The sequence below is a fragment of the Sander vitreus genome, chromosome 21 (assembly GCF_031162955.1).
Source record: "Sander vitreus isolate 19-12246 chromosome 21, sanVit1, whole genome shotgun sequence".
Classification (NCBI taxonomy): Eukaryota; Metazoa; Chordata; class Actinopteri; order Perciformes; family Percidae; genus Sander; species Sander vitreus.
In genome coordinates, this window is record NC_135875.1 from 8,100,471 (window position 1) to 8,123,926 (window position 23,456).

The 23,456-nt window shown below is 41.9% G+C and overlaps 1 protein-coding gene and 1 non-coding gene across 2 annotated transcripts; both read left to right on the forward strand.

The window, feature by feature from the left end:
* Positions 1-181: 181 nt before the first annotated feature.
* LOC144536804 (U5 spliceosomal RNA) lies at positions 182-296 on the forward strand. The gene has a single exon (XR_013503778.1). It is a non-coding gene; the product is annotated as a U5 spliceosomal RNA (small nuclear RNA).
* Positions 297-7,216: 6,920 nt separating this feature from the next.
* On the forward strand, positions 7,217-21,781 carry trim8b (tripartite motif containing 8b). The gene is made up of 5 exons (XM_078278990.1): positions 7,217-9,750; positions 18,766-18,861; positions 18,984-19,249; positions 19,375-19,490; positions 19,603-21,781. The coding sequence occupies exons 1-5, from the start codon at positions 9,145-9,147 to the stop codon at positions 20,301-20,303; spliced, it is 1,785 nt and encodes a 594-aa protein (XP_078135116.1). The 5' UTR covers positions 7,217-9,144; the 3' UTR covers positions 20,304-21,781.
* The last annotated feature ends 1,675 nt before the right edge of the window (positions 21,782-23,456 follow it).

The window sequence follows — 23,456 nt, forward strand, 5'->3', positions numbered from 1 at the left end:
ATAAACGTATGCTTTTTTTTTTTTTTTTACATTAAGAGTCGACAGTAATTTATTTCTCAGTGTTTCTTTACGTGCACATTATGTGGCTTCGATTGTTGAATAAGTCGATTTCACAGTGAACCAGCACTGACAGTTGTTTTGTCGCGAACCTGGTCGGTCTCGGTAAGCGTAGGAAGTCAGATCACTCTTGTTTCTCTTCAGATCGTATAAATCTTTCGCCTTTTACTAAAGATTTCCGTGGAGAGGAACAATAAGAGTTATAACTAATTTTTTGATGCCCTGCTTCATGCGGGGCTTCCTGAAACTGTTGAATATTAAGTTATGTTCATCTTACGCGTCTTGTGGTAGCGATGTTAGTAAATGATAATGAGTAGTTTGTTTGTTTAAACGTGAAGCTCCTTGTGCAAAAATTTATTTTTTTAAATAAAGATGACAGAATTGGTTAATTATCATGGATGGATAGATTCAATATTCAATACTTTATTGGCATGCAACTAAGTTGCTAAGAATTTGGTGCAGTGTGCTCATTACAAAAAACAGAAAGCATTCAGTCAATACCCATTAAAAACACATGTAAACACACAAGCCCCCACCCCGTCTACCCACACAGGCATACCAATTATACCCATAATAAAAGAGATATTTGAGTGCCAGTGCTGAAGGTCAGCCTACAAGTCAGTGCAGTCTGAGGAGTTATACAGTGTCAGTGCATTGTTTTCATATGGTGCTGTTGTAGAGTTGAGGATTGAGTAGCTGGATGGTCCTGCAGTAAGTGCTGTTGAGAAAGCGGTATGTTTTGGATTTAAAGGCATACTATGTAACTTTTCCCTCTTCGGTCCCCCTACAGGTTGTCTCATTGTAACTAGACCTCGCGCGGCTGTAGTTACAATGAGACAACCTGTAGGGGGACCGAAGAGGGAAAAGTTACATACCGTATTGCCTCAAATAAAAGCCGGGGCCTTTATTTACCTGAACTGCAGAAGGTACCAGGCTTGTATTTGAAGCAGGCCTTTATTTCTAATTCCATCTGTTTGATAAGTATAATTGTTTTAAATAAACTGTTTTAAATGAAAAACCATAGCGTTCCAGTGGATAGAGATCATTACATTTTTTTAAGAAACATTTGCAAAAATGTCACCATATACAACAACAGCCAGAAGAGCGACAAAGCAATTTGGGTCAGAATTAATCAAACACCACCATTGTGTCAGTTTGAACCCTGTAAATGTACGGGGTATTTATTTCAAATACAGGTACTATGATATTGCTGGTAGATTACAATAAGAGCATAGCTACAGTAGTTGCTGGTTTGCTGCACACCAGTATCTGATTAACGTTACAGACGGTAGCCAGCTACTTTTGTTTTTGTTTCTAGCTCCAGGCTAACTTTTTTCCTCCCACCTCCAGCTAGATAGCTGTGCTCTGCTCTTGTCGGCTAATCTTGTCAGCTCAACATTCTGTGACTTCAATGTCGAAATGTCTCGCAGCTTTTTCACCCGAGTTTTCCTTCGCATACTTTAACACTGTTTTCGTTTTGTTGTTGAAAAGTCCTTCACTCTCTTCTCTGCCAGCACTAAATGAGACCCGTGTTACAGCCAATGTAGCTACTGCCATCTATTGGCACCTGTACGTTACTACACCTGGCTGAGTGTAACCAAAGAATTTCTAATAAGTAGACGGGCTTTAACACATACAGCCGCATTGACTACAATACCGGTAGGACAATAATCCAGAAAAATTATTTTTGACTTAATATTATATGAAAGGCATTTAGGAGATTATCCACACTATTTTTTCCCCGACCTTAATTTGAGACCGGCCTTTATTTGTCCATGTTGACCACGCCCCCGGCTTTTAATTGACTACCGGTTTTTATTTAAGGAAATACCACAGTATGCCTTTAATGGATTTTAGTCTTAGATTTTCAGTTCTGTGCTCTGAATGTGGGTTACATACGTTTCTGATATGGAAGTGATTCCTGAGGCAGTGCAAACAATTTTGTGCAGCTGCTTCCTCTGCTGAGCTGTGTGTGAGTTGCAGAACCACACAGATATGGAAAAAGTCTGCACACTTTCTATGGCAGCTCTGTAAAATTGCAGCAAAAACGCCAAACTTTTTGAGTTGGTATAAGAAAATAATCTCTGATGGGCTTTTTATGATAGTAGTAGTGCAGGTTGTCATCCCATTTCAGAGTGCAGGACATTGTTGTACCCAGAAGTTTGAAGCTGTCCACTCTTTTCAGCTCTACTCCATTTATGGTCAGTGGCGGGAGAGCCTTTCTGTTCCTACGAAAGTCCAACACCAGCTCCTTAATTTTAGAGCTGTTTATTTCAAGATTATGTCTGATGAGATCAGCCCAACCACTGTTGTGTCGTCAGCGAACTTGTACAGTTTGACATTTGAGTTACAGTCATTTGTATACAGTCTAGTATACTGTATATAGCAGGCATATCGTGTCAATAAAGTATCATATGTAATTTGTATTGTAAACGCACATTTATCCAAAGCATATTTCTAACTGCTAATTTTAATCCAGTTTAGGAGGAGACACAGCATAATGTAAAAATAAGTCTCAGAGGGAATATTAGAGGATTATTATTTTACATATGCAGTTATATTTTCCTTCATTGCAAACATCTCTATAAACATACACAGAGAGATACTCACAAGGCTTACTGGTTGTCATGATGCATTTACATGTATTGTATGTTCAATTTTTTTTTAGTACATTCATTTATTAGAATTGTATCTGTGATGTGTGTGTGTTTGTGCCATCTGGCACTATTTTGCTCTAATTCTGTAAAATACATACCTTAACTGTCTATACTTAAAGTCAGTGGTGGAAGAAGTACTCAGATCTTATACAAAAGTAGAAATACCACAGTGTAGAAATACTTTGTTACAAGTAAAAGTCCTGCATTCAACATTTTACTTAAAAGTACAAAAGTATTAGCATCAAAATAATATATTTTATATAATTCTAGCTTCCAAGTAGTGTTCCTTATGTATTCAAATCCAAACATATACATTTTGTTCGAACCAAGTATGTTTTCGCGTCAAAATGCTAATATCAGTTTAAGTTTGCGCTATATATTTAGAATATTTTCACCGCTTTATTATATTATTTCAGAATAATAATGTATATTATTGGATTCATATAATATAATTAGTGATGCATTAATTGGTACATTCCTTATATACTGCTGGGTAGCTTGTCAATTTATTCCCGTGGATCCATAAGATCTTATGATAATACATCAAATGTATTTGTTGACTATATTTTGTATTATTAATCTGAATCTGCAAAGTAACTAAAGTTTTCAAATAATTGTAGTGGAGTTAAAAGTACAATAATTCTCTCTGGAGTGTAGTGAAGTAGAAGTAAAAAAGTAGCAGAAAATGGAAATACTCAAGTAGACAAGTACCTTAAAAATGGTACTGAAGCGCTTAAGATCAGCCCTAAAATGTTATGGAGTGCCATGGAGGAACAGTCTTGAGACGCACCCAAACGTTAAATGGCTTGTTGATTCTCCTGTGGGAGGATTAGTGTCCAGGATTTATGCTAAACTGATGCAAGTATCCATAGGAGAACTCCCAATAGTAAAGAAATGGAAGCGAGAGCTGAGCCCAGAGGGGAACGTAATTAATTGGGAGACATTTTGGGACAACATTTCCCACTGTTCTAAGAACCCAAATCACCAGCAGATCCACTTCAACATATGTCATAGGACATACTGGACTCCTCAGAAGTGATACGGCTCTAAAGTCATTCCTACTCCCCATTGCACGTTCTGTCAACCTGAACAAACTGGAACTTTCCTGCACATGGTCTGGGAGTGTGAACAGGTGCATGAGTTTTGGAATAAAACAACATCAATAATATCTGATGTGATAGGATGTTGAATTCCTACTGACCCGATTGTTTTGTTACTTAATGACGACTCTAAACTACACCTGCTTGGGAGACAGAAGAAAATTTGGCTAGCCGGCTCAACCGCAACCAAGAAAATTATAGCTCTGCACTGGCTCCCACTCCACTCGCTTTGTATAAAACAGTGGTTGGCGTATTTTCTGGACACAGTTATGCTCGAGCTCTCTACAGAAAGGATTAACAAAGCCAGGTCATCGACTATAGACCGACGGAAAAACGCAGCAGCACAAGTATCAGTCCTAATGACCACAACACCACAAGAATGAGAGGAGAGCGACTAGGCAAGGTTTGATTTTTGTTTTTGTTTTTTGTATATCGGTTTGTTTTGTTTTCCTCGAGATTGCAGAGGGTGGGGGGTGGGAGAGGGTTTTGGTTCTTGTTCGAGTGCATTTATTTGTTCTGTATGTTGTATGTTAAAAATATAAAAATAATAAAAAATGTATCATACATTTTTTTTTTTAAATAATGGTACTTAAGTACAGTACTTAGTTACATTCCCCCACAGCTTAAAGTAGCCTACATTTTGCTAATGACACTTATACTGATTAGTAGGAGTATTTTTACGATGTGGTCTTTGAATTTTTGGAGTCTTTGAGTATGAAATGTTATATTGTTGAAGTGTGTGATATTTCAGGATTGCATGTTATAACCATTGAGTGTAATACACCTTTTCTCTCTGAGAGAATTGCAGTTATAATTTCTTGCAACGCCAACATGCAGAAAAACACAGAGTGAGACAGAGAGGCAGTGTTGCCCCAGAGGAACACCATGAGCGTCCAGGTCATTAACAAATGCAGTAAGCCCTTTAAGTATGATTCCCTGCCCTTCCTCCCCGATTCGTCCCACAGCTCCTCCCAGTTAAAACGTGACACACATCAGTTGTGTGACAGGTCACGTGACGGCCGTAGCATTGATCCGGAAGGAGGGAGGGGAGGGAGGAGGAAGGCTGGAGGGGGTGGCTGATGCCGAGAAACTGCATCAGGTCAGCCAGAGACAGCCTGATTCATACGGGAAGCCTGGTGATTTAGCTTCAAAATAAAGCAAAAATATTGTAGCTTTAATGCAGTCTTGTTTTTACATGTGAGCCTTTTCTTTTGTTACATAAATTAGCCACTGTTTTGCTAAGAAAATAACATAACAATACTGATTCACAGGACAGTGTGAGGTTGCTCATGACAAACCCACAGAGAATTGTCACCCAAATCTGCAGCTCTATAAAGCTTTTTAAGCTTGATTTATGGTTCTGCGTTAAAGCTTTAGTGCGTAACTTTTTTATATTAATGAACGTCTGTTACATTCAAGCCATTGCCAAATTAGTTGCTAAAAAGCTAATTAAGACTATCAGCTCCACCCAAGTCTCTCTGTATTTCTCAGTAAGGCTATGTTCAGAAGATTGCGTCGTCCGGCAACTTTTGCGTGCAGAAAATCGAGCGTAGATAATAACCTCTTCTGAAGAGTCCATCATGTTTTTTTAATCCTCTGTGTCCGCCTTGGCTACAAGCAACTGCGTGGAGGAGGGGTGGGGGGTGGGGGGGGGGTGCACGATCACGGAAGGCTTGTATCATGTGGACGCGCTGACATGTGTTGTTGTCATTACTTAGAATTCCTCATGAGGGTGACAGAAACTACGCACTATAGCTTTAAATCGACGCCGTGGGTACGTACATAGACATACGGACCCTACGCCGTAGCACGACGTGCACCTCTCGTAAAATGTAACTACATGTCGCGAGGACGCAGGCCGCAACAACTATGATTGGTCCGCTTGGCCGTGGCTTTATAGCGTTGCATTTCCCCTAGTCTATCTTGACGTTCCACTTCAGGGATTGCTCCGGTGAAATGCCAATAAAATAGAGCATCTTTTCACGTCCAGGAATGCTGTGAGAACTAGCCAGACCTTCAGAAGTAGAAGCATAAATCTGCCTTTAGCCTCTTTACCTCCATGTTTTGATGCACGTCACATTATGGTTCATTCTCAATACTCACTTTCAATGCACTCATCAACCTTGTTTTCAGCAGCAGCAGGCAGCTGTTTTTAGAAGAAGCTCACTGTACGCTACTTGCTCAGCACCAAACAGCAAACAAACAAAGTTAGCGACTATCTGGTGAAGAAAGTGGAACATCAAGCAACTAAAAAAGTTTTCAGGGGTTGCTGCTAAAGACTCAAACAGAGCCAAAATTAGAGTGACTGACTAATATGTCCCCTGCATTAAATGTAATATTAGAAACACCTCTTAGTATACCACAATACAACTACAGCCTTTAAAATGACCATACAATTCAATTAGCTACCCTCTAAAACAGTAAACCAAACACTACTGGGGGGCATTGCGGTTACATAGCGTCTGTCCTAGACCACTATGTCACTGTGAAGCCTGGTTAAGTTTTATTCTGAATGAAACAATGCATTGGTTGGTGTGATTGAGTATTGTGAAGCATGTTAAAATATACATATACATTTGCTTTTCTAAAGCAAACGCTTCATTTTGGGGGGTTTTAAAAACGGTGGTGCAGGTGAAGTGGATGGACTCATAATTAACCATACGCGTAAGAGGGAGCGATAGGCTATTTATATATGGTATGCATGTAAAACCCTGTGAGAGAGCTAGTGGGCCAGCTTTTCTTTCCTACATGTGAAAGCCAGAAAGCTGGAGAGGGTTGTTGAAAGGCCTACAAGTAATTTTATGTAATTACAAAACTGGAAGCCCAAAATGTCTAGCTGTAACCACTGTGCTTATTTTGAAAGATGGTGAATTTATTTATTTATTTACTTATTTGCACCTATTATATACAACTATTATGAAAGAAAGGATAAGAACACAAATACATTCACATACATATATGCATACACTTAGCTTACATGTATTTGCATTTACATGAAGTAAGAGTAAACATTATAATGCTATAAATATTCTGTCTCTGTTCTATTTCTATTATATATTTATGTTCTTGTCTGTTGCAGTACTTTGCTGTATTGTTTATTTACTTTTGATACTTTATGCACCAATCACCAAGGCAAATCCCTTGTGTTAACGTTAACTACGTGGCAATAATTCATATTCTGAGTAGTTAGATTTCACCACTGAAAAACTGTGTGTATTTAATCATAAACTATTTAATTCGTTGGTACAATGGATGTTTTAGTGTTAATAAATGCCGAATCATTAAGTGGTTTATTATGTACAAACAATCCCCTTGAAGATAATGTGGCCTCAGGTTTTGCGCTTAAACGTGGTTTTATTTTGAAGCATCACCGGAAGTGGTGCGTTATACTGGTAATTTTGATGCTGGTTTGGAGACCAGTCCAGCTCGCCTGCATTCCTCCTCTCTCTAAGCCTGACCGACAGACACAGAGAAAGAAAGGGGGAGAAAACGCCGATTATTATTCTCAACCGTGTTGGATTTTTAAGAACCGCGGAGTCGACTCACACCGACTAGATACGGCCACGACAAAATAACCACGTCAAGCCGGCTTCTCTTGGACCTACAATAACGACAAAAAGGCGTGTTTTTCTTTAATAATGACGGGACTTTGCCGTTAATGTGCCTGTGTAGGTCAGCTATCGAAAAGCAGCTTTGGTGAAACAGCCTCACGGCGGATATCTCCTCTTTTTTAAAATGAGGATTTGCAAGATGGCTGATGACAGCTACCCCTAACAAGGACAGAAAAGCGACGTCCCCTTTAAGATTAGGAGGGTATATTTTTGTATTTCTATTAGTTTAATATATAGAATATGTCTGCTTTAAAAAAATAATGACTATATCTTATAACCGTGCTTGTCGGTTAATCTAGTGTGTGTCTGTAACGTTACCTGTGGTAGAAAATGGTGAGGTGACGTCTGAGGTAATTTACACGATTTAATCGAGATAAGGAAGTAGAAAAATATGTTGTTGGCTAAAGGCTGAGGCGGTGAAAGGCGAATAAGGTGGAGACCAAAGTAAAAGAGGATAAAAGCTGGATAAAATAATAACATTAATCTTTGTGTGAGGAGATATTTGATAGATGTGTCGGAGGGGGGAAACCAAAAGGCTCTGCAACAGCAGCCAACATTCCTGCGGATCCTAAAACCCTTTGTTTTGTGCGCAGGAGCTGGACTCGACTATTAAAACGATTAACTATGCAGTAAACAGGCTCGACATGATGGCCCGGGTATGATTTTGTGTTTAATGAGATTATAAGGCCTTTGTTGTCGACAGAAACCTGGTAGGAAAAAGCCGAGGCCTAGTGTACAGAAATGCGAGCTGTGCCACATAGCAGGCGTTATTCATCAAATACAAATGTCGCTTTTATGTTAAATTGAAGGGCTGGATGTAGCTGTGTTGTTAATCTGACTTGTGAAAGAGTATTTCTTGTCTACTGCCAAACCGTCGCTGGTTGTATGTATAATTAAACTGCAGGTGGAGGCTCCTCGGATACTTATTTATGATTCAGCGGACAAAAGCATTGCGCTGCGCTGTGATTATTGACGGAATCAAGCGTCCTTGACGTCCAGATAAAACAGATTCAGGTTTTTTCAAAAAGCTCTCTTTGTTTGAATAGTAATCAGGGTGTGGACTGGAGCAGTCCTTTCTCGTGGTTTTCATGCTTCGTTTGTTGGTCTGAATTGGTCCACAGTCAATCATAATCTGACGTTGAGGTGAAGGAAGCTTTCAAGGTAAGGGCCTGAGCAGGCATCATCAGTAAAAGGGTACAGCGTCTTTTGATGTGCTACACAGAGATTTATTCACCTCATGATCATATAAGTAATTGTGTAGATATTACGTTCTCTGTGCCTTGTTTGCATTTCACGGTTTACCTGTAGCTGAAAGGCTTTTAGCTTCCTGTAGGCCTAAAAACACACAGAGCTGTAAAGGCAGGCCCAGTGTATGTATATGTGATTTAGAGGAAAGGAAAGCACCGTTTACTGTAATCTGTAATAACGTCAGCCCCTGCTGTGTATGTTGAAATCACCAAGGTGTTGTCATCCTTGCCTGAAGCCTTCTCTAGTACATTTTCTGGAATTTGCCTTCATGCTGCAGCAATAAGCAATACTTGTCATCTGTCAGGGAGTCTCCTTTAATTTGGTCACAAGGGTTGAAATACACAGACTGAGCTTTCAAGACGGCATCGAGCCTGTTCATATCTTTTTCTCAAGACTCATCTTGAAAGTGTCAGGTTTCCTGCGAGGACAGAGAGGCCTAAAGGTCTGGTAGAAGTGGGAAACAGTTAGTGTATGCCTGCCCGCACCATGATGGCCTCTGACATGGCTGAGACGTGGAGGAACTGTTTTGAGGAGGAGCTCATCTGCCCCATCTGCCTGCACGTGTTCTCAGATCCCATCCAGCTGCCCTGCAAGCACAACTTCTGCCGGGGCTGCATCAGCGAGGCCTGGGCCAAAGACTCCTCGCTGGCCCGCTGCCCTGAGTGTAATCATGCTTACACGCAGAAGCCCAGCCTGGAGAAGAACCACAAACTGTCCAACATAGTGGAGAAGTACAACGCCCTGAGTGTGGAGAAGGCCACCACACCGGCGCTGCAGTGCATCCTGTGCCGCCGAGGCCCACCACTCCCCGCAGTGAAGGTGTGCCTGCGCTGCAACGCCCCATGCTGCCAGTCCCACGTCCAGACACACCTGCAGCAGCCGTGCTCAGCCCTCGGGCACCTGTTGGTGGAGGCGGAGGCGGTGAAGGCCTGGACCTGCCTGCAGCATGACGAGTACCGGCTGTACCACTGCGAGGCTGAGCACACAGCGGTGTGCCAGTACTGCTGCTTCGCCCGCTGCCACCCCAGCCACGGCCATGCAGTCACTGACGTGGAGCTGAGACGCAACGACATCAGAGTAAGAATCTTATCATACTGTACATAACACATACATTAAACAAAAACATCATTCACTTCAGGGTGTAGTCACACTCTGACGTTAACAAAATTACAGCCAGTGGGTTGACTTCATCGCTGGCTCTTCGTGGAAGCACACGTCAGACATCTAGCAAGAAAAGCTGAAATGATTGGTCACTTAATCGATTAGTCTTAGATAGTCTAGTTAGATAGATAGAAAATAGATAGAAAATGAACCGGCAACTATTTTCATAATCAAAAAATCGTTTAGCAAAAATGGCTGAAATTTACTAGTTCCAGCATCTCAAATGTAAATAATATCTTCTCTGATAGTAAATTGAGTATCTTCTGTTGGTCAAACATTTTAAGACCTCACACTAAGCTCTGGGTAACTGATGGGACATTTTATAGATTAATCAAGAAAGTTTTTTTTTTTTTTTTTAAACTACTTGCAAGAATTTGTCAATTCATCGGTGATCACTAAGTGTTGGCTAAGTGCCCACTCAAGTACCAAAATGTAGCTTCACACAAGCCAGTGAGGTCATTTTTTGTCCACTTTGTAGCCAACAAGCAAATACCACCAAAACAAAGGGCAGATTTTAATGTCCTTTTTAGCCAAATAAAAGACATTAAGTGGAGATTTTTGTATACAAAGTTCTCAATTGTTTATGTATTTTGCAAATCACTTGATTAAAAAACAGAATTTCCCCTTTTTAAGACACAATTGCATTTTGAGTGTTTTTTAGCACCCGTGATAGTCTTGTGCATTTTTGTGATCCATTCCAACCTCCATTCTCATCTGTTGGAATGACAAACAATGCAGTCAAGGGTGGAACAATGAGGGGCCCTCAGAGGGCCTTATCTCCCCAGCACAGGTGCATCCTAGCTCAGGGATCGCCAGTTGTGAGGGGGGGGAGTGGAGTGGAGACGAGGAGAAGGGGGATTAAAGTGATTCGTCAGTTGATTCTGCAGTCGACTTGGGTTTTTTATTAACCTCTTCTCTTCCTGGGGGTTTGGTGCTTGCTGTCGTCGGTTTGGGCAGAGGTCGGATTGGTTTTCCTTCCCCTTTCTTTCTTTTTAAAGGGCTGTGTGACGGGGCAGCTTAGTCAGAGGGAGAACCATGAAGGCCTCCATGCTGACTGACTCATTTTGTTCACCTAACACCCTGTTTAGGTGTCAACCGTGTCATGCTCGGGTGTATTTCCTGTTGGTAACACTATGACTCAGCTTTTTGTATAGTTAATTGGTCACCTGGGGCACAGGAAGTGTCATAGGGTGGGCCCTTGTCTGAATTTAAAAGCTGTATTACCAAAATCCTTCACGTTTATAGCTTTTTCCTACATCATCTATAATCAGGCTGGGCAATAACTAGAGCCCCGGTTTAATTAGGGCTGCATGCTCACAATAGACCTTTTTTCAAAAAAAATGTACATGTCATAATAGGAAAAGCACAGGTGAATTTAATATGATGGCTCCGTTTCATTACGAGTGCCGGTAAGCTATTCCAGTGAGCCAGCATGCACAGGACGTCCCCTAAGCTGCTATTATTATTATTATTATTATTATTATTATTATTATTATTATTATTAAATACACCTATGATTTTACTACTCTGACAAGTCAAAATGTCTGCTGTGAAAAAAGGTGAATAAGACTATGCTAACATGCTGATGATAAACTGGTGTAATGTTTACCATGTTCACCATCTTGTGTTAGCATGCTAGGGACAGAAGTGCTTTGGGCTTACATGCTCAAAAATGACAGTGCTTATGTGCTTTTACGCAGGTATAATGTTTACTATGTTCACCATCTTAGTGTATTAGCAGCGTGCTGATGTTTGCTAATTAGCACTATGGGATCATGGTAGTGTGATCAGTTTTGCAGGTATTTAGTCATAAACCAAAAGTAGGACAGTAGCTAACAAATGTTTTCATTTTCAGTTTTCATAGTATTTGGTCAATAAATTGTGTTGTCTCCAAAATGATAAAAATTGGGAGAAATGCCCATTATGATTTCCCACAGTCCTAGGTGACGTCTTGTTTTGTACAAACAGTTCAAAACTACAAATATATTCATTTACTATCATATAACACAAAGAAAAGCATAAAATCCTGACATTAAAGAAGCAAGGGTTAACCTTTACTAACATTAAAAGTAAATACAATTTGATTTGATAGAAAAGAGCAGCAAATACCATATTTTTAATGAGTGTGGCTATTGTTTAGGCCATCCTCTACTAAATAAAATTATTTCCCACCTCTGCTAAATGATTTCCTGGGGGAGCCACATATGTAGATATCAGAAAAATATGTTATTACATTGTGACATTGATTTTAGCCATATTAACCCTCATGGTAGTGACTACTTAAACATCCTCCATGTTGAATGCAATCAAGGAATGCAGAGTGGACCCCTCTCCACACACACGCTACCCTACAGCAACAACCACCCCGCCCCCCCAAATTCACCTCTCACACCAGCCACTTCAGGCGAGGACCGACCTTCCCTCTGGCCCTGCTCTCCTGCTCTGGTCGCTCTGATGGAAAAGACACTGTGGGGAAATGACAGCTAAAGACCACCCTCCCTTCTTAATACCCCCCTCTCTCACCCCCTCTCTCCCCCAAAGGTATCCCATACATTTATTTTGCTACCCCTCTCTGGGAAGCTTCGTCTCCTTCGGCCCTGTTTTTCCCCTGGCTTCTGCTCAGAGCCTAAATCAATCAGCACAACCAGGTCACAGTTGTGTGTGTGTGTGTGTGTGTGTGTGTGTGTGGGGGTTCAAACCATGTGCCACTGAGGCCCAAAACTATGCAGGTTTTCATTCCTATCTATCGAGCTCTACAGCAGCTGATCCCTTATGATAAAAGCAGCTGCTGTGTAGTTGCATGGTGGTATGTGAACAGACAACTGATTATTGACCTGTGGGATTAATGACAGATTTAATCCCTTTTTTAACCACTTTGCTCCCGAGCGAATCATCTTAACGCAAGGCAAATTTATTTATATAGCACATTTCAGCAGCGGTGCAATTCAATGTGCTTTACATAAAACAATAAAACAGTAAACACAGTTAAAAATCAATACAAATTAATAAAAAATAGTTAATACAACATTAAAAGCATTTCATACAAACATTAAAACAGTTAGTCAAAAACAGATTAAATACAGGAATAAAAGAATGAAATGGTGAAATTAAACAAAAGCAGTATCGAAAAGAGAGGTCTTCAGCCTTGATTTAAAAGAGTTGAGCGTAGGTGCCGATCTACAGTTTAGTGGTAGTTTATTCCAGATGTACGGACCATAGAAGCACAACGCAGCTTCCCCCTTTTTTGTTCCGACTCTGGGGATGGCAAGCAGACCTGTTCCAGACCTGACCTCATAGTGTAGTAGCAGATTTGAAAGGTAAATTGGTCCTAAACCGTTTAGTGACTTATAAACTAACAAGAGTATTTTGAAATCTATTCTTTGGTGCACAGGAAGCTAATTTAAGGACTTCAGAACTGGAGTGATGTGTTCTATTTTCTTGGTGTTGGTAAGGACTCATGCAGCAACGTTGTGAATCAGCTGCAGCTGTTTAATAGACTTTTTAGGAATACCTGTAAAGACACCGTTGCAGTAGTCAAGTCTACTGAAGATGAAAGCATGGAAAAGTTTTTCCAAATCCTGTTGGCACATAAGTCCTTTTACCCTTGCTATTTTTTGAGGTGATAGTAGGCAGATTTAGTTACTGACCTAATGTGGCTGTTAAAATTCAGGTCAGAGTCCATAATTATGCCAAGATTTCTTGTTTTGTCTGTTGTTTTTAACGTTGTTGATTGAAGATGGGCGTTGACTTTTAATCGTTCATTTTTTGGTCCAAAAATGATCACCTCCGTTTATCTTTGTTTAATTTTAGGAAATTCTGGCACATCCAATCGTTGATTTGTTCAATGCACCTGCCCAGGTGTTGTATTGGACTGTAGTCTCCAGGTGACAAGGTTATATAAATCTGTGTGTTGTCCGCATAACTGTGATAGCTTATGTTGTTGTTTTCCATGATTTTAACTAGGGGCAGCATGTAGATATTAAACAGTAGAGGCCCCAGGATGGAGCCTTGGGGAACTCCACATGTCAAACTTGTACGCTCAGATGCATAGTTACCTATTGACACATAGTAATTTCTATTCTTTAAATAGGATTCCAACCACTTTAGTACTGTTCCAGAAAGACCTACCCAGTTTTCCAGTCTGTTCAATATGTCGTGGTCAACCGTGTCGAATGCAGCGCTGAGATCTAGTAATACTAAGACTGTCACTATCTGTGCTTAAGTGGATGTCATTAAAGATTTTCAGAAGAGCTGTCTCAGTGCTGTGACGTGGTCGGAAACCTGACTGTAAGGGATCCAAAATATTGTTTTGGGACAATAAAAGGTTTATTTGTTGAAAAAACGCTTTTTCAATAAGTTTACTTAAAAATGGGAGGTTTGATATAGGTTTGTAGTTGTCCATTAGTGACGTATCTAGGTTATTCTTTTTTTAAGAGTGGCTTGATTACTGCAGTTTTTAATGCCTGTGGGAAGATACCTGCTTGAAGAGACACGTTTACAATCTGTAAAAGATCTGAAGCCAAACAATTTGAAACATTTTTGAAAAAGCCAGTTGGTAAAACATCAAGTCAACAGGAAGAGGTTTTCAGATTTTGTATGATATCTGCCTGGTTACCTTGGTGAATCATTAGAAATTGTGTCATATGGGGTCTTGTTTTGCTTAAAAACTGAGACCGCACATATCCTCTACCTGATATGGATGCACTGACTGTTAGTCTAATTTTCTGAATTTTTTCACTAAAGAAGATGGCGAAGTTATTGCAGGCTTCGGTGGACAAAAGTTCAGCTGCTACTGGTACTGGAGGGTTTGATAACCTATCGACAGTAGCAAATAGAGCACGTGAATTATTCAAGTTTTTAGCAATAATTTCGGAGAAGAACAACCGCCTTGCACTCCTGAGTACCACATTATAAATACAAAGTCTCTCTTCATAGGTTTCATAAAAAACACACAGGAATGATCAGAGAGAGCAATATCATTCACCACTACTTTGGAAATGTTCAAACCTTTAGAGATAATTAAGTCCAAGATGTGACCTTTGTTGTGTGTGGCTGTAGTCACATGTTGAGTCAGTCCATAATTATCAAAGATACAATACAGTTCCTTTGTACCTGTATCCTCGGGGTTGTCGACATGAAAAATGTTTATCACCCGTAATAATTATACAGTCAAAGTCAACACAGATCATCGACAGTAGTTCAGCAAAATCATCAAAAAAGGCTGCACAGTACTTAGGTGGTCTGTAGATATTTAGGAATATAGCTCTATTAGTGGACCTTAGCTGAAGAGCCACATACTCAAAGGAAGCGAAATTTCCAACGGATATTTGCGTACATAGGAATACGTTTTTAAACAAAATAGCGACCCCACCTCTTCTCTTAACTCTATTCTTATTCATAAAACTGAAGCCAGGGGGGGCTGACTCGATAAGGACAGCAGCGCTGTTATTATTGTCCAACCAGGTTTCAGTTAAAAAGATAAAATCAAGGTTGTGCTTAATAATAAGATCATTGATTAAGAATGATTTGCCTGCCAGGGACCTAGTGTTTAGTAGTGCAAATGTCAGTGTGTTAAAGTTATTAGCTGTCTCATTTTTTGTGACAGACTGTGGTTGACAAGAAATAGATACTAAATTAACTGTCTTTGCAGTTAAGTAGTTGTTGTTATATAGTGACTTCACCGATCCGTCTTGTCTGTTACTGATTCTGACTGGGATGGTGGAGCTGGTCTGTGGATGGAGCTGGTCTGTGGAAGTGTCCACAGTATGTAAACAGTCATTTAAAAGTTTGGTTGCCTCATGTGTTTGGATGAATACCATCCCTGCCAAACAGCACGCCACGTTCCCAAAACAGATTAAAATTGTCAATAAAACCTACATTGTGAATGTTGCATGTAGACTGGAGCCAGGTCTTAAGTTGGAGTAGTCTGCTAAAAAGGCATGATCCACGACCTAGAGATGGCAGTGGGACTGAAATAAAAACCCTTTTGCCAGTGCTTTTTAAAGTGTCAATGAGAGATTTGAAGCTTCGCTTTGTGTGTTCACTTTCCTCACAGTTCACTTTCCTCTTTATGGAAACCGGAAGGGATGGTATCAGGGCCTTAACTTTGGCGAGGATGTCTACAACTTTGGCTCCTGGGAAGCAATGTGTTACGGCATTAAAAAACCGCATACCTCTGGTGATGGAGTCACCAATGATTATTGTGGTTGGGGGGGAAGAGCGGGCGCGGAACGGGGGAGCGTGAACGGCCAGCGTCCGAAGGACAACAGTTTGCAACAGCACCAGATGGACATTGACAAGTAGGAGATAGTAGGCCTACCTCACCCGCATCCTGTAGAAGCTCCCAGCGCGTGGCAGCAGCCCCTTCCCGCGATGAGAGCCGGCGAGCCGGCCGTGCAGCGGTCCTTCCCCGCCACGACAACCGGTGATCCAACCGTGCAGCAGTACACTCCCGCAACGACATCTGGTGAGCCGGTCGTGCAGCAGTCCTCCCCCATGATGATTGCTGGGGAGCCGGCTGCGCACCGGGGCGAGCTCCGGAACCACCGGGCACCGAGCCGTGAGGAATCATGGCAGCCTCTGCTGGGAGGGTCGGGATACAACAGGTCGCTACAGGCACTTCACCAACCCCGGTCATCGAGCGTGAGCCAGTCAGGTCGGCATCTAGCTCCGCAAGGCACCAAAGTGGTTGGAAAGGCTGAGGGCAGGAGGCGATTCAGCCCCACCCTCAGCTTTCCTACGGCCGCGGACCACCTCAGTCCAGGACGGCCTGACGGTCGGCGTTGAGCAGGACAGACGTGGACAGGTGGACTGTTCCTAGTGCACCGTATCCTGGAGGGCCGCCAATAGACTTGAGATCCGCAGCAACTGATCATGGGCTACATCAAAACAGGCAGCCAGCAAGGCGTCCTTATTCTTTAATTCCTCAGACATCCGACGAACATCTTCCCTGAGGTCAGCTATGTCCTTATTGGTATTCCTGAACAGCGATGTTACTTTGCGGGGCAGTGGGGACTCATCAGGAGGTATGGATGTAGCCATGCTTAGCAACGCTGAGCTCTGCTTAGCTTAGCTGTGCAACCGAGCCACTACGCTAACTTCAGTTAGCATTCAGTAGCTCCCGTTGTCGCTCGTTCTCCTCTTTTGAACGACAAAGTTCCTCCTCGTACTCTCTGTCAGGCAAATAAAAAGCCGATGCAGATAATCTGCAAACTGCCAAAAAAAAAACGTCCAATAATCGTTCTTTCCCTACTCAAGACCCAAGCTAAGTTCCATCTCTGCTGCGGTAGATGGCTATCTTAATAACTATTAGCACATTTTTCAAGCAAAAATGCCAACCATTTGCTGGTTTCAGCTTCTCAAATGTGAGGATTTGCTGCTTTTGTTTGTCTTATATGATTGTAAATTCCTTATGTTTCTCCGGCGTTTCCGGGCCCCTAATAGGGAGACATTTGGATACACTGATGACCTCGTTTTTGTTTGAAAGCTCCAGGGTTGAGTTGTAGTCTGGACAGAAAGAAACGGAGATGTGTGGAAACGATTTAGCTGACACCCATTTTCGCTTCCTGATTGGGTCTTGTCAGTTCTGATGTGTCCTTCCCTGATTCCTCACGGCCCTATCACGTGACCCTTTTCCGGAAGAAAACAAACATCAGCTTTGACTACTGGTGGTTAATGCAACGTGGATAACACATTACAGCCGTTTCTGACCTTGTTGTCGATGCTAGCAGCTGTCGAGCGGAGTTACAGGTGTTGTGCTTAGTTTTGCATCACTGCCGAGAACTACATCCAACTGATTATTTTCAAGGCAAAGTAAAAGTACTGTTTAAAAATAATATAATCTTCTTTGTCATGTTCGTCAATGATGATAAATGAAGTCTATAATTTTAGAACATTTAGAGTCATCAATGTTTTATTACACTCTGTATTAGTCTGCCAGTGAGTTGGATGCCATTCTTAGCAGGGATGCGAAACTCGGCACAACACGGACACATGCATGAATGGTCTGCAGTATGCTTTTACAGGCATGTTGGTTTGGATAGAGATTTGTTTTGAAACGGTGCTAAAATGCGCCTGAGGGTGGAGATCCTTTAAATTTTAATAAAGGATGTAGTCTAAATTGGTGAACATCTTACCTGTTTAGCGTAAGCACATTAGCATTGTCATTGTGAGCATAAAGTATCAAAAAAGACTGTGGACTCTTAGTCTTGTTTATTTGAATCTGGATCATATTGGCAGTAACCACATTATTTAGCTGTGCACCAGCTTATCAGCATGCTTCTCTTTCATTAAATGTTGATTGAGGATTATTCATATCTCACATTAAATATTAATAGCATGAAGGATTAGCAAATCTGTGTCAATGACATTCCTACTCCCAGACTTATACAATGTAGGGAGCGACATAAAGGATTGTTACTCTTATCTGGATCCATTAGTTATGTTTTCAACGTTTTTAGGCCTCAAGCTGAGCCTCATTGGGATCTCAGTTTTGCCCAATGGGGCGTCTGCTGTTGTTCACATGCCATCGTCGTCTTAGAAATAACAAGTGTTGTTCCCACAACGTTGCCATAGCTCACAGAGCAGCCTCTACATCGTGAATGCAACTTTTAAAGATTAAATACAAAGCGGAGGCGCACTGAGAGGAGAGCTGCTGGAGTTTTTTCTGCCTCTGTATGCCCAGTTATCTATCTCTGCTCGCTGCCCCCAGCTCCCCCAACATTAGTCCTCACTCACTAATGCAAACACAAAATAGCTGTTGGTTGCTATGACAGCACACCCTCCCTCCCCCACAGGGATTGTGTGTTGGTTGGAGACTAAATTAGCCGGCTCCCGGATTCTAATATCTCAGGCATGGGGAGGGGATGCTAGTGGCTAGCTGAGGTCACAACTTCCCAAAGCTCAAGACTTGCTTTCTTTCTCTCCTCGCAGCAAAGCCTGTTAAGACAGCAGGAGCGCGTGGAGGAACGAGTGCAGGAGATTGAAGAACAGCTCTGCAAACTCGACTCTGACAAGTGTGTGGTGGAGGTATGTTTGCACACCCTGAATTTGTCGGCATTAACGCAAACTTCACACATTTTCAGAGATTCTACATGGCGTTACACAATACAAAGGGACATTTAAGTAGATTGATGTTTGTTTCTCTACAGGACAGGGTGTGTGAGCTGAAAGAGGAGGTGCGTCTGCAGTACCAGCGGATGCATCAACTCCTGGAGGAGGATCTCGGTCGGACACTGGAGGCTCTGGACCGGGCTCAGGCTCGGTTCTGTCAGGAGAACGCTGCCCAGGTTTTAGCTCTGGGTGAGCAGCGCCACGAGGCCCAGAAGCTGCTGAGCTCCATCCACACAGCCTTCAGTAAGGCGGAGGAACTGAGCTTCATGAAAAACACAAAGCCTGTTAAAATCCTCACAGACAGGTGAGAGCAAAGTTGGATTTTTAAAATGGACGTTTTACTGTTCTGCCTGTGGGTCTATAATACGCAGGTGATGTTTCCAAACTGTCTAATCTTGAATTTTGCATGTCTCTTGGCACTTATTGCAGGTCTCAGGCATGTGTGGGCAGCAGTCTCCCTCCTTACAAAGTGGGAAATCTAAACTCTAAATTATTCCTCTCTGAAATCTCAAAAAGAGAGAAGAGCTTGAAGAGAACGCTGGAAGGTAGGATCTCAAACACGTCTGTTCAGGCATTTCTAGGACGTTACTGTCATGAATGTGTTTTTATTTTATCTACTAAATATCTCCTTATTCCACACCTTCTCTCTTCTCTCAGCTCCCCTCACCCCTCCCTCGACCTTCCTGCAGTCTGTTCCGGCGTACCCCAGCGGTCAGAGCTCTGGCTCTGGAGCAGAGAAACGGAAACATTCCACTGCCTTCCCTGAGGGAAACGGGAACGTTGGAAAAAACGCCACTCCAGGTTTTAAGGAGTCCTCCTCCTCTTCCTCATCTTCTTCCTCATCGTTAGCCAAACAGCCCTACCTGGGCTCCGGCTCTGCCTCTGGAGAAGGTCAGTCTACCAATCAGCAGCCTCTCGGCCCCTGTGGCCCGCCTCACATCAGCGAGAGTGGCGGGACAGGAAGTGGAAGCGGTTCTCTGACCAACCACCATTCAGGCTCCGTGTTCAGCTCCTCGCACTTTCCTCCTGGAGGCAGCAGCTCCTCGCACTCCTCCCAGCAGGCCGTGCTGCCTCAGTATGGCGGCCGTAAGATCCTGGTGTGTACGATGGATAACTGCTACTGCTCCGGAGTGCCCTCGGTGTCGGGCCACCGCAGCCATCCCCCGTACCCGCGCTCTGGCTCTTTCCCCTGGGTCAGCGCCCAAGACTACCCCCCTCCTCCCGGCCTGGCCTCTGGAGGTCCGTCCATGCAGGGCTTGGCAGTGAGGGACTGGATAGACGCCTCGCAGACACATAGACATGCAGATTTTTACGGGCTGTATGGGCAGCCCTCTACAAAGCACTATGTCACCAGTTAACAGAGTAGATACACACACACACACACACACATACACATACACACATACACACACACACACACACACACACACACACTAGGATATAGAGACAGGCACCAAAATAGCACACCTTTACCGTCTTATTAACCGGAAAAACAGTTATACTATACACATTCAAATATTAAGATTTATATCCACACACACAGATCTAGAACAAGTACACACATTCGGGGGCAGGGTTGATCTCTTTGTGCTTTTATTTTCTTCTTTTTCTTTATTTTCAGTCAGTGTTTCATGTATTGTATTATACGTAAAATGCATAAACAAGCCAACACGCTCACTCTGGCACAACATAGCTCAGCATTTAACACATAAACAAGAAACGAGAGGCTTAAGAGGAGAGTGAGACATGCATTTTTTTTTTATTATTTATAGAGCAGGAGATGGATTGAAAAACTGATGGAAATAAACTTTTATTAGAAAATGTCTCCTTATGGCTTCTCATTGACGCTTAGGGGAAAAGAAATAAAAACGTGCAGTGTTGGGCTTTCCAGTTTAGCACCTCATGTTTCTCTGATATAATCACCCCTCTAGTTGTACTGAGGTGAATTGCCTTATGTTATTAGCATCATATTTTTCTCTGCCCAGTTCATTTTGTTTGGTAGATCCTTTAAAAGAGGGACTGCGATCCCTTTGTGTCTCCTTGATTTCCATCGTCATGGCACCTCTTCCTTTCTTTGCTGAGTTCAGGGATGGATCGTACGGCTTGAACACAAAACGCTCTTCCACAGAACACCCACAATGCACTTGTGGGCGCCTTGTTATGCCTGAACTACAGATGGTGACCCACAGAGCTGCATCTGAAGGGCTGGTTGACCCTGGCCCAAAGAGTTGGGGGAATTTGGTCCTTATTACTAGCACTCCCTTCCTGCTATCAGGCTTCCCACAGGACAGAAAATCTTCTGACAAAGACTGTTTCCATTTAGTAATTACTATGACTTTGTGTTATTTGGTACAGCTGTAGGTTTCATGCTTGTCTAGAGAGACTCTGATTTAAGAGAAAAAGGCAAGACCGGACAGACCAAACCAATCAAGCATCTGGAGGATCTGACGATGCTGTTAATTGTACTTCCTGCAGGGCAAAGATGTCACTTCCTCTCAATAAGCACACAAGCTCTTGGCTTCCTGTTTGCAGCTGAAAGCATGCAAGGAAGAGTTTTTTTTAAATCACTCAAAAGAAGAACAATGGGGGGGGGAAAATGTATGCAGTTTTAAAATGAGTGTATGGAAGATAAGAAGGGTGGGATGCATTTTTTCATGAACTTTTTCTAAAAGAACAAGACTGGACTGCGAGATGTAAGCAATTGTCATCATCCTAAAAAGGAGTCACCATAAAGAGAAAAAAACAACATAAAAGTATCTTTTTTTGTAAATATTTTGGGAAATGGAAAAATTGCAGACATGATTTGGAGGATTCCAAATAAACGAACAAATTTAAACCGGTCTCTGCTGTCAAGTCTGTATGCGCAAATCCTGTTTTCTCATGTTCATTTAAGGATGAGGGTGGCGATTTTCTATATTTTTGTTTTTGTGCATTTCCTGTTTCGCTATGAGGTTCAACTTCATGCAGATATGCTCAATCAGCCAATAGAAACACTGCTGCACTGTGTTTGGGAAAGGAGAAGTTGTTATTCTAGTTTCCTCGTAATTTCTTGTACATTATCACACTACCGCACTATAAACTGTAGCGTCGCTCTCACGCACTGTTTACAGTTTATTACCCGCATCAGAAACATGACCTCCTTTTTCAGGGGTAGAGTGCAGGGCCATTTCGTAGGCCGAAAATGTTGTATAATCGTACGTTAATGTTGCATCCATGTCATATTTGGGTTATTGTATTTTCCCACTATGTTTAAATCAAACTCGTCATTACAACTGGGAAACTGACTTATCTGAAAGCTCTGTTTCCGACATGACATCTGACTTGGAAACCAACAAACATGGATACTCTCATTGTCAACCATAGCTCATTGTTTAATGTAAATAAGCTAAATGTATGTAGTGTTGTCAATACATCGATTAACACAGCCTCACAGAGCCTCAGAGAGTCTTGTTGAACAACAATAGAGCGCTATGGTACAGAGGAATAGGTTATATCAGACCTTGGCTATGAAGATGTTACTTGAAAATTGTTGGCTTTGGTCTTTTCATGGGATTTGTTGAAAATAAGAAACGTATAAAAATACCAGCCTTATTTTATATACTGTAGCTCACATTTGTACAAACACAGAATCTCAACATTTGTTTCGTGCTCAGTGTTTTTTTCCAGTTCATTAAATCATCCCTACCCAGTCATCTGCTTACTCTTCATATGACTTTTAAAAGAAACGTCATCCTCCCACTTGTACGGGAACAACTGCACATCCTCTGCTGTTCCTTCTTAAACATGCAAATCATCTGCCTGGCTATTTGTGTATTGGTTTAACTTAAAATACCCGTTGACAGAGGGATACTTAAACAAAAATTTAAATATCTCTGTGTTCACCCAGTACAAACGGGGCTCATGGGTACGTGTGGGTTGAGGCCTACAGAGAGAAAACAGGATGGAGAGAACAAGTCTTCAGATGAGTAGTCAATCAGAGTGTTTGTTCCCCTCAGCCTGCTTTAGCTGCATTAATGCTTCCCCCTACCCAGCACTTTGAGCCTCAATCCTTTTCGGAGAGTGGTATCAATCTTGTCATCTAACTCAGCAAGAAGAAAATAACAGCATTTCCTAGAAAGTCAAACTATTCCTTTCAATGGGGCTTGTGCTTAGATTGTTTTGTTAATTACTGTTTCCAAAGTCAAGAATGAACTTTGAAGAGAGGAACATTCATTCAAAATGTCACTTTTGCATTTCTGCACGCCATTGCTCTTCTTCTAACGCCAATCAGTGGTTAAAGTACACGTAAAAACATACATTTTAATCATATTGCTTCTTCACACTCCACCCTTGTTTTCCTCCCACCTCTTTCCAGTCTCGAGGTCTGATGTGCTGACTTTTTTTTTCTCATGTCAGCAAACCTTAGCAGAGATGCAGGCAGCCAAGAACTGTGGGGTCGAAGGTGCAGCATAAATTACAGTGCTGCTTTTCTATCTTTCACTCTCAGACACACACACACACTAACAAACACT

Bases quoted from the DNA above. Each gene is read 5' to 3' on its own strand.
- trim8b (XM_078278990.1), top strand. From the start codon at position 9,145: ATGCCTGCCCGCACCATGATGGCCTCTGACATGGCTGAGACGTGGAGG. The intron at 9,751-18,765 runs GTAAGAATCTTA...CTCTCCTCGCAG, and splicing joins TGAGACGCAACGACATCAGA to CAAAGCCTGTTAAGACAGCA. The intron at 18,862-18,983 runs GTATGTTTGCAC...GTTTCTCTACAG, and splicing joins CTGACAAGTGTGTGGTGGAG to GACAGGGTGTGTGAGCTGAA.